The 11,528-nt window shown below is 44.5% G+C and overlaps 1 protein-coding gene across 1 annotated transcript in view; it reads left to right on the top strand.

Annotated features, from left to right (window-relative positions):
• The first annotated feature begins 3,020 nt into the window (after positions 1–3,020).
• The window catches only part of LOC142502761 (deubiquitinase DESI2-like), a 38,678-nt gene continuing 30,170 nt past the window's right edge, over positions 3,021–11,528 (top strand). Inside the window, exon 1 of the mRNA XM_075614198.1 lies at positions 3,021–3,957. Coding sequence (XP_075470313.1) covers positions 3,919–3,957 — 39 coding nt within the window. The 5' untranslated portion in view covers positions 3,021–3,918. The remainder of the gene's footprint in view (positions 3,958–11,528) is intronic.

The raw sequence follows: 11,528 nt of genomic DNA, 5'->3' as shown, positions 1-11,528 counted from the left end.
TCATCACCAAAACACCAAAACTTTTAACGGGACTCTCACCTTAATCCCAATAAAACTTATCATCTATAACACTTTAAAATGGATACAGGAACAGACAAATAAACTTATTTGAAACTGCTAGGTAAACCCATCAACACAGATTGAGACACCCTTCAAAACACATCTCTCTTCATACCACTCAAAACAACTTTTTAAACTCAGGCTTTCCTCAAAAGGTGCCTTTTACCTTGATTCTTACGAGCGCTCAGATTTGAGTGACCGAGGAGTGTTTTTTTCAGGTGCTCAGCTTCCGGTATTTTTGGGTCCCTATTCGGGCGCCATCTGTGAAAGTTGTGAATAAAAAACACAAGTCTGAGGATATGTTTTGCAAAATGACAAATAAGTTTATTGCAGTGTACGGTGCACACGCAGAGGAGAGTTTCAAAATAAAACTCCCCCAACGACATGGTGGCATACAGGCCTTATTTATACACAAAATACTAAGCCCACGCCCCCTATACGAGGTTGCGTGTCGTCACTACGTAAACAAAATATGAATATGAACACATTGAGTTAAAGCATTATTATGGGATACATAAAGGAAATGAAATGACTCAGCTAATATTCCTTATACAAGCCGTTGACCTTTTCTCTACATACGGAACTACATGGGCACCTCCCTCGGAATGCGAGAAAGTGCCTATCTGTCTCTTATTTTCATAACATTGGCACTTTGCTCTTCTCCAAGGTTTTGTGGCTTAGCTGAACCGCTCAATATCAATTGGAACTTCAGCAGAAAAAAAATGTCTTTTAAACTAACTTCCATACCAACTTTCATACAGACAATAGACAATATCAGGCACCTAAGATGGATGCTGACTCAAAATGGCGGCTTAGATCCAAGTGCTGTTATGTCAGACCTCCCCCTTACGTCATATTCTCACTTTGTCACTTGCTTCTGGATCCCTTTTTTCCTGGTACAGTTCTCTCTGCAAGTTCCACCACAGCGCCTGGGTGCGACTTGCTACTGCCTTGTGTATTATTGGAGGGGTGGGGGTTGCTTCCGGTTAGTTGCGGAGGGTATCCATCTGCTTCTGTGTGTACTGCTGTCAGTATTGTCACAGATTTGGCCTTGAGTAGGTAATTCGTGACTTTTGTTAAGGCAGAGCAGTCTCTGGAGTGTTTAGTACGGAATCCAGACAGGAGTGTGTCAAGGAGAGGGTTAGAAGAGAGAAAGTCCAGGTTGCGGTTATAAATTAGTTGTTCAAGAAGTTTGGATGCAAATGGCAGAAGGGAGATGGTTACTGGAAGGGGATGCACTATTGAGAGAATATTTTTTTTCAGAATGGGTGTGATAGAAGCATGCTCGAAGGTTGAAAGAAATGAGCCTGTGTTCATGAAGAGGTTGAAGGTGAGTTAGTATAGGAATAATTGCGGTGCAGGATATATGAGGGGTTTGGATCAAGAGTGCAGGTTGTAGATGGGGATGAGGAGAGGAGACGGGAGATTTTCTCCTCAGTAACCAGATAGGAGCTGAGAATTGCTTTGAGAGCATGTTGGGAGTGGTTTTGTGTAGATAGGACTGGACAAAATGCTATATCATGTCGAATACCATTGACTTTATCTTTCAAGTAGTTAGTGAGGTCTTGAGCAGTTAAGTGGGTGAAGGAAAGAGTTGAAAGTGAAAAACAGGCGTTGTGGATTGGAGGACATTGTAGATATGAGGAAATAGAAGTAGTTTTGTTTAGAAAGGGATAGGGCAGCATTGTAGGCAGAAAAAAGAAAGAAAGCGAATTTGTAGTGTATGAAATCTGCTGTAGAGCGTCATTTCCTCCTTTGGCGTTCAGCACTAAAGCAGCATTTCTGGAGGCATCGGGTTTTGCTAGTGTTCCATACTTGAGATTCTTCTGTCCTTCAAGACTTGCACACCTCCCTATTTATCTTATGTTCAGTCTCTTGCTATACCCTTTCTTCTGCCCAATCATATCTCTTCTTCATTGCACCTGTGTGTACAACTCTATCCGGTCTGAAAGCATTCCTTCTTGCAGCATCTCCGGGACAATCTGCATAGCTCTAATCACCTGGGACCCAATCTTTATCTTTTTCTAAAACCCACCTCCTAGAGAGAGCCTTTTATTAATATTTCTACCACTAATAATCTAGCCCAACTTCTCCAAACTCAGCCCTACCTATGTTGTAATTTCTTCATTTTACACTTTGCCTCTTTTTTAATGTATTACTAATTATGTGAAATCCAATTGCATCTGTTCAGCTTTAACTACTGCTAAGATCATTTTTATTTTTATTGTTTATCTATTAAGCACTAACATTTTACACAGTGTGTCATACAGTGGTGAACATTAGCTACATTAAGTACAATGACAAAAACAATAGAACAAATGAACGCACCAATACAAAAAAAAGGGGGGAGGGGCACGCGCATTTTAAGTGAAACTTCTTTCTCTTTTGTCAGTGAAATTGTCTTTTGATATATATATATATATATATATATATATATATATATATATATATATATATATATATATACACACACACACACACACACACACACACACACACACACACACACACACACACACACTATGCAAAAACATATAGAATACATCTTTTAAAAAATGTGATGTAAGCAGATTTTAACCCTTATTTAACAAAAGCAGTCGCTTTTAAAATCGGGCATTAGCTATTGCTTTTTTTCATTGTTTCATCTTTTTCTCTTTCTTCGACCCCTTCACTGCCAGAGAGGTCAGCAATGCATTGCTGGCCCCACTGGCAACATAGGGGTTAATGAAATAATTATTCTCGTTACTGCTAGAATAAAGTGCTGCAAGCATGTAACACTGGGGAATTCCTTGTGCTTGATGTAAAACAAGGGGGGGGGGGGGATCTCTATTATTGTCCATGAATGGTTCGCATGCAGTATTCATGGTCCCTCCTCTGTCTCTGGAGACCTGGATATGGTGTATGATGTAACTAGCCTCCCTGCAGCTTCCATTCAGATCTGCTTGGGAGCAGTTGGAAGGGAGCCAGGGCTCCACCTCCTATTTAGATGAGCTCACCCTGTCCCCCTTTTTTTTTTATGGATACTACATAGTCTGCACTATATCAGCACCACGGTCATATTGCTTTTCCAGAAACCAGGAGCCGATGCAAACGCTGTTCCCAGGTCTGTTGCAGGACGAGCGGAGACAGGAGGAGTTTGGTCCTCATTATTCTCTCTTCCAGCATCTTGAGATTTCTCTTTGCATATTGAACCGTATCAGTCCGGTCTTTCTCCGATTACCCTTTAAACAGTGAGCATTCCCAGCAGCGCAGATACACGGGACAAAAACCACAGGGAAGATCATCTGATTTAATACGCTCCTTGCTTTGCACAAGAAAACATCCTCACTGCAATCTATGCCCTACAGATCTGCAGGCAGCTGTTTAATGCACAAAAACGGAGAGGCATACAGCCCAGTATTTTTCACAACTGCTTGTAAGTGGATTGGAGAATGGGAGATCCATTGGAGACCGCATGTTTATGGATGCTGAGCTAACCTTAAACAGTGTAAAGGTCATTGGCGTGTATATGGCAAATCTATTGCAGCAGATTCCCTAGTACCTGTATTATTAAAGAAATCATGATTAACTTGTCATATTCCTATTCTATGTAATGCATTCTTGAGTATTACATTCCCCTCTGTAGATTGGGGTTGATGGTTGCCCTATGCTTGAACTGAGGTTGCATCCAGCTTCACCCATGAGCTGGAGTGTGAGACAGAAACCCATTTTACGTGTAACTTTGGCAATGGAGACCCCAGACCTGTTTGTCTAGAAATCCTAGGATGAAAGCATCCCTACTAACAGGAGCTAATTGCAGCATTGATTCGATGGGACTTAAAAGCCTGTGAGAGCAAAAAGGAGCAGCCGAGACTCACAATGGCCAATGAACCCGTCATACTAAATGTTTATGACATGGTAAGTATTGCATGCTGATAATGTCCTTTCAATGTGATGAGCATGGCTGAATGTCCAATCTGCAAAGTGTGATTGCAGGCGGGGAGTATGCTGCAGCTGATTCTTGGATAGCACCCTCCCCTGGTTTCACTCCTAGTTTGCTGTCTGCAGACATGTCTCAGAGTGCAATGCTAGAAGGCTTAGCAAATTATATATTGTTTGTTATTCTATAGCGCTGCTAGTTTTTACGTAGCGCTTAGAGGCATTTTGCAGACACAGTCCCTGCCCCGTGGAGCTTACAATCTATGTTTTTTTTTGGTGCCTGTGGCACAGGGAGATAAAGTGACATGCCCAAGGTCACAGGAAGCCGACACCGGGAATTGAACCAGGTTCCCCTGCTTCACACTCAGTGCCAGTGAAGATAGTGTCTTTACTCACTGAGCCGCTCCTTCTCGCTTTGCTTTGGATTTCCCAGCGTAGGCCATGTACATTAAATAAGGTAGTGATCTGAACACATCTTGTATATGGAGACATCAATTCATATTATTAATTGTGGTCTTTTAGAGTCGGACACCATGGGTATCATTTATTTATCAAATGTTTTACCAGGAAGTAATACATTGACAGTTACCTCTCGTTTTCAAGTATGTCCTGGGCATAGTTAAGACAAATAATACATGGTTATAAATACAATTACATGAGTGACCAGGGTATACATTATATACAAGACATTGCATGCTCAGTTAGAGATAATATATATTATAGACGTATGTAACAGTTACAGACCAGATTAAAATGTGAGACAGCTTTAGTTTGAAAGAACTTGACTGGTGGCGGCTGAGAGAGTCTCCGGTAGATTGTTCCAGTTTTGGGGTGCACGGTAAGAGGAGGAGGAGCTGCCAGATACTTTGCTGAGCCTTGGGACCATGAACAGTCTTTTGGAGTCAGATCTCAGATGATAAGTGCTGCATGTGGTAGGAGTGAGGAACTTTTCAGGTAGATGGGTAACTTACCCTTATTTCTCAAGTATCCCAGCAAAAAAAACGAGCCATAAAAACGTCATCAAAAACGTCATTTGTTCTTTGAAAATATATGGTGGGCAGTTTTTGGACTAATTGTACCCTGTTTTACAGCAGGGAGACTTTGGTAAATGAGCCCAATGTTTTGAGATGCTTGTGTCTATTATGTCAGGTGCATTCACTATTAGGAACACAAATGCATGCAAGGGGACATAACTGGGAATTGGAGGCCGCAACTTTGAAAACTTTGTTCCCCTTCAGTGAAGTTCCCAGGGCCAATTAACGTAGTGTAGCAACATAAACCCTAAAATGTTCATGTATTCTTTACAATGTTCTGCAGTCAAACAGCTACTTACCACGTTGGTTCCCCTGTAATATTATACGGATTTCCATTTTTTACTCATAAGTAACAAATTCAGCGGACACCAAAAAGGCTGCTTTTGTTTTACAACTTCGCTCTCACTTGTGGAGCTTTCCAAACCACGTTTCCTCTCTAGTAAATCCTTATATACAGAAAAGCCAGAGTGAAAAATAACCACTATACAAAAACGTACATAGTCTACATGCTTTCTGTACTTGTTTACTGAACTGGTATATGAGTGCAAGTATATAGGGTTTTCAAAATATTGCTCAACTATGAGGGTCATTTTATCAAAGTCTCCTGACTGCAAAGTGAGGGCAAAAATACTACACAACATGTAAAGATGTAAATCCTATTGGTTTCTGAGGGAATCTTTTTCCTTGATTATAGTAAATAAGTTGCAGTATAATTGCTCCAGTTTTGCAGCGGAGAAGCCTCGATAAACAGACACCTATATATTGCTAAAGGACCAATACTCTCAACTGGAACTCTCGCACAGTTTTTACGTTTGCCAAAAACAATATTTGACGGATAGCTGTAAATCATTGTAAAATAAAAACATATAATGTTCCTGTACCCCAAGAAGTATGTGAATTTGCGGGTCACAGACAGTTACCTTGAACACTCTAGGCCTCCTATGCAGGGCCGTAGACTGCTTTCCCAGGACCCAAGACTAACGTTTACACCGTGGCCCCCCATCAATGTATCGGCGGCCTTGCGAGAACCACCCCTTTTTTCTCTTACACTCCCCCTTCTCACACACCTCTTCACTCTCCCCCGACCCCCTTTCCTTCCCCCACCCCTCTCACCCTCATGTATTTCTCCCCCCTCCCCATACTCCATAACCCCCCTCCCCAATATACGCACACACACTAAGCCCCCCTCTCCAAACACACAAACAAGCACACTCCCCGTTGGGGAGGGTAAGGTGCCTGGAAGGGTGGTATAAGTGGGGCCTAGATCATGTGGGCTTACCTGGGACCCTTGGATGGGCCTGCTGGAGCAGCACGGCCAGTACAAGGCAGAGCCCAGCAGGCCCGTGGAGGCAGGGACAGTTGGTTGGTACCAGGGGGTGGTAGCCAGGAAATGGGATGGCCCATCTTGCCTACAGGAGGTGAGGGATAGATGGGAGGGGCCCAGGAAATGGGAGAGCCCGGTTTGCCTGCACAGAGAGAACGGCAGGGATGCCGGCAGGGGGGCCGGGCCCCTTGCCGGTCTGTCCCCCCCTGTCGGTAGCCCTGCTCTTATGTATAAATTTGTTATTTAGTCCTCCATCGTGTAAGTAGGGTTGCCAGGTGGCATCTCCAAAAATACTGGACACAATGGTGAAAGCTACAACGCACTCAAGAGACACATACACACCTCTCTCCGATCCATGCTGTTTCCCCTCTCCTTAGCCCCACTCCCACACCACCCAGCAGCAACCAATCAGGCAAATCATGAGCCCTCCCAAGCCTGTCAGGTCACTATGTCCAGAGTGGTAATACACATTCATATCCAGTATTACCTAATTTTTTACTGGACAGTGTCCAAATACAGGACAGTCCGATTCAGTACTGGACACCTGGCCACCCTAAGTGTAAGTACCACCAGAAATTATAAGAAACTTGTTTATCACTCTACCTACCCGCAGCGCCATGGCAGGGAGTTGGACTTCTGCCTGAAAAAATGCAATGTACACAACAGTGCAGCAGTATATAAGAATTTAAAAAAAAAATATTATCAGAAGCAAAGGACCATGGTTTAGAATCCATTTGTTTAATGCATATTCTGACATTGGGTTCATGGTACTTTTTATGACAGAGAGTTTGCTGTAAAGTTTGAGGTACTGCAACTTTTCAAAATGGCCGTTCCTCAGAACAGAGTACCGTAGGTGGTTGCTATAGGGATGTCACTCGTAGCTGTTTGTGGCCTTATGCTTGGATTTTAAATTCTTTGAAAATACAGAAACTCAAATACACTGCATAAGTGTGATATAAAGAGACATTAAGCAGCCAATCACAGTTCAGAACATAATGAATTAGGTCCCAAGAGCTGCTAATGGGTTAACTATGTGGGTCACACTGCACTTTTGTCATTATTTCGCTTTGGGGGTGGTCAAAGCCTCATCAGATTTAATAAACAGTTACAGGGGGCGTGCGCGAGCGACGTCAACGCAGATGCACGCAGGCTGAGGAAGCTCCGTGCACTCGATCATTCCATTGGAGGCTGAACTCTCCTCTACTTTTTGCCCTGACAATCGAGCCTCTCGCGGCTACAATCAGAACTTCCCCAAATATACAAGGGATTAAAATAAAAGATGAGTGCCATAAAATATCACTCTTTGCGGATGATGTTATTCTAACCATATCTAACCCTCTGATGTCTCTCCCGAAATTTACAATCCACCGTCCGTGGGTTCTGAGAACTATCAGGATATAAAGTCAATGTAGGAAAGTCGGAAGTGCTAAATTTAACGTTAACTGAAAGGGAGGTTGAGGTTCTCAAAGGCCATTTTGACTACAAGTGGAAAAAGACCCATTTAAAATATCGGGGGATTCACCTCACTAGAGACTACAACTCACTATATAAATATAACTATATAAATAAAAGAAAAGATCTACAAGCCTGGAATTCCCATTGTATCTCCTGGTTAGGGCATATAACTGCGGTCAAGATGAATATCCTCCACAGACTTCTGTACTATTTCCAGACACTACCAATATCTGTCCCACATACAAATATAAAAGAAATTCAAAATCGAATTATGCAATTTATTTGGAAACATAAACAACTGAGAGTAGCCAGATCAAATATGTTAGTCTAAGGGGTAACGGACGTGCTCGCCACAAACTGGGACCGGACCGCGGGGCTGAGGTGGAGATGCATATACACCAACCTTAGGCCACAGAGTCAGGTCTGGAGTGCGGATTCAGTGGCCAAACATAGCCGGTTCAGGATTGGAGAAGGCAGAGTGATCCGTGGACAAGCCAGGGTCAGGGTTGGAGAAGCCAGGGTTAATGATATCCAGGCTGGGGTTTGGCAACAGGAAGGCAGGTACGTAGTGCTTCAGCATAGAAGCTGCAGCATAGGAATGTCCTCTGCGTGAAGAACGGGAGCGGCCCATGATGAAGGCCTCTGCAATTGGAGTAAGCAGACCGGCCTAGGAACACCAAGGGTTAGTACTGGGGATCCAGCGCTTCAGCACCGGAACCAGGAAGCAGGCCTCTGCAAGGAGGATATGCAGCAGGCCACAGGAACCAGGAAGCAGGCTTCTGCAAGGAGGATATGCAGTAGGCCACTGGAACAAGGAATGGCTAAGGCAGGTAGCTTGTGGCAAACACAGTTACATCCAAGTAGCACTTGGTTTATGCTCAGCAATGAGGAAAAGGGAGAGCCCAGTATAAGAAGGGCAGGGAGCCAAAGGACAGGGCTGTGAGGGAATTCCTCCAGTGACGGAGCACAGAGACAGAGCTGCTGTGATTGCAAGCACAGGTGATACTGATGGCAGATTCAAGGGGGAGTTGTCTAGAAACTGCATAGCTCTGTAAGGAATTGGTTTCAGCCAAACCCAGGAGCGGATTTCTTACATAAGGAAGGAGGTGGTTTGGCAGTACCAAATATTTTAAAAAAAATATATAGCCTCTCATTTGAGACAAATGGTGTATTGGCACTCTCCGGGAGGGACTTATGCTTGGTTGGACTTGGAGAGCTCATTAACAAGCTCGGTCAGTCTGCCTTCTTTGCTTTGGTCGAGCCCCGGGGTTGGTACTGGGTGACAGTCTGACCCGATGGTAATCGGATTCACCCTGAAAATCTGGCTGCTGGCAAAAAAGAAATATAAAGTTATGTCAACACCATCCAGACTTATGACCCTGTTGGGTAACCCAGGGTTTCTGCCTTGTTTCCAGGGTTTTGAAACCTGGAGACATAGAGGGATTCTAGAGATGGGAGAATAAGACAAGTTGATGTCTTTTGAGGAAGTGATGAGAAAATACGGTCCACCTCTAACTGAGATGTTCAAATATATACAGGTCCGACACTTTGTTCGGCAGGGTTTCTATGAGGAGGAATTTCCTATATCCACACAATTCGAAGATCTATGCAAAACAAAAAAATACCAAAAGTGTCTGATTTCATTGCTCTACCAGGGTTTAGTCCCTCAAAAGGATACCCCGGCCCATAAATATATGGATCAGTGGGCTCAGGACTTCCAGACTGAAATAACAAGAGGGGACTGGGAAGTTATTTGGGATAGTGCAGGTTAAACCCCTCTATGTACAGTAACGATAGAGAATATTTATAAAATTCTGTTACGCTGTATTACACCCCCAAAAGGTTAAAGCAAATGTTTCCGGAGCCTACTGACAGATGCTGGAGGGGTTGTGCACAGATATGGTATCTAGCGCATATTTAGTTGTTTTGTCCAGTAATGCAGACATATTTGAGGACAGTTTTGAAATTGTTAGAAGATGTGACAGGGATCAAGATGCCGCTAGATCCAGGTTTAATTATTCTGGCTAAGCCCGTGGATACAGTTAAATTGATTTTGCATATCCTAACGGCGGCTAGATGCGCTGAAGCAGCAGTGTGGAAGAAGACACTTCGGCCCTCCAGAAGAGACGTTATTAGAAGGGCTAATGAAGTCCAACAATTGGAGAGACACCTCATTTCTGAACTATACCACAAGAAAGTTTGATAGAGTTGGGGAAACCTGGGATGTGGGATAAGGACATGATTTTTAATAGAAAAGCGGAGCTGGGACTGAGGAGAGTATGATATGTTGTTTCTAAAATGTCGTACGCTATGTAATGTGACTGTTGATGACTAAGACTTTTGTTACAAAATGGTTGTTTCCTCCCCCCCTCCCCTCCTTTTTTTTTTCTTTCTGTACTTCTCCCCTTCCCATTTATATTTTAAAAATCTGAATAAAAATATAAGTTTAACAAAAAAAAAAAAAACAGTTACAGACATTGCATGCCACTTTGCAGCAAATATTCTCTCCTGTAGCTACTGTATCAACCTCTCTACAAGACACACACAGTGTACTGTCCCATGAGCCAAGTAATTCCTCCTCTAACACTTAATAGGCGACTTTATTCTCTGTGGGCTTCATCTAACAGAAGAAAAACAGCTGCAAAGGCGCTTCTGTGGCTGGTAAAGCTATAATCACTGCCAGGCTTGCAGGGTGCTCGGGTGCCGGATGCAGCCCTGAGGGGCTTAAACCCAACCCCCTGGCCAACCCAGCAGCCCACTCTCCCTAAACTGCCCCGCTCCTCTTCTGCGCCCATCACTAGTTCCCTGTGTGATCCCTTCAGTGGGTTTGTGGTTCTGTGCTTCAGTACGTCTGTGGGTTGGTGGCTCTGTGCTTCAGTACGTCCGTGGGTTTGTGGCTCTGTGCTTCAGTACGTCAGTGGGTTGGTGGCTCTGTGCTTCAGTACGTCTGTGGGTTGGTGGCTCTGTGCTTCAGTACGTCCGTGGGTTGGTGGCTCTGTGCTTCAGTACGTCAGTGGGTTGGTGGCTCTGTGCTTCAGTACGTCAGTGGGTTGGTGGCTCTGTGCTTCAGTACGTCCGTGGGTTGGTGGCTCTGTGCTTCAGTACGTCCGTGGGTTGGTGGCTCTGTGCTTCAGTACGTCCGTGGGTTGGTGGCTCTGTGCTTCAGTACGTCCGTGGGTTTGTGGCTCTGTGCTTCAGTACGTCCGTGGGTTGGTGGCTCTGTGCTTCAGTACGTCAGTGGGTTGGTGGCTCTGTGCTTCAGTACATCTGTGGGTTGGTGGCTCTGTGCTTCAGTACGTCCGTGGGTTGGTGGCTCTGTGCTTCAGTACGTCCGTGGGTTGGTGGCTCTGTGCTTCAGTACGTCAGTGGGTTGGTGGCTCTGTGCTTCAGTACGTCTGTGGGTTGGTGGCTCTGTGCTTCAGTACGTCCGTGGGTTGGTGGCTCTGTGCTTCAGTACGTCCGTGGGTTGGTGGCTCTGTGCTTCAGTACGTCTGTGGGTTGGTGGCTCTGTGCTTCAGTACGTCCGTGGGTTGGTGGCTCTGTGCTTCAGTACGTCCGTGGGTTTGTGGCTCTGTGCTTCAGTACGTCCGTGGGTTGGTGGCTCTGTGCTTCAGTACATCAGTGGGTTGGTGGCTCTGTGCTTCAGTACGTCTGTGGGTTGGTGGCTCTGTGCTTCAGTACGTCCGTGGGTTGGTGGCTCTGTGCTTCAGTACGTCCGTGGGTTGGTGGCTCTGTGC

The sequence above is a fragment of the Ascaphus truei genome, chromosome 9 (assembly GCF_040206685.1).
Source record: "Ascaphus truei isolate aAscTru1 chromosome 9, aAscTru1.hap1, whole genome shotgun sequence".
Taxonomy (NCBI): Eukaryota; Metazoa; Chordata; class Amphibia; order Anura; family Ascaphidae; genus Ascaphus; species Ascaphus truei.
This window is presented reverse-complemented; position numbering and strand designations above follow the sequence as displayed.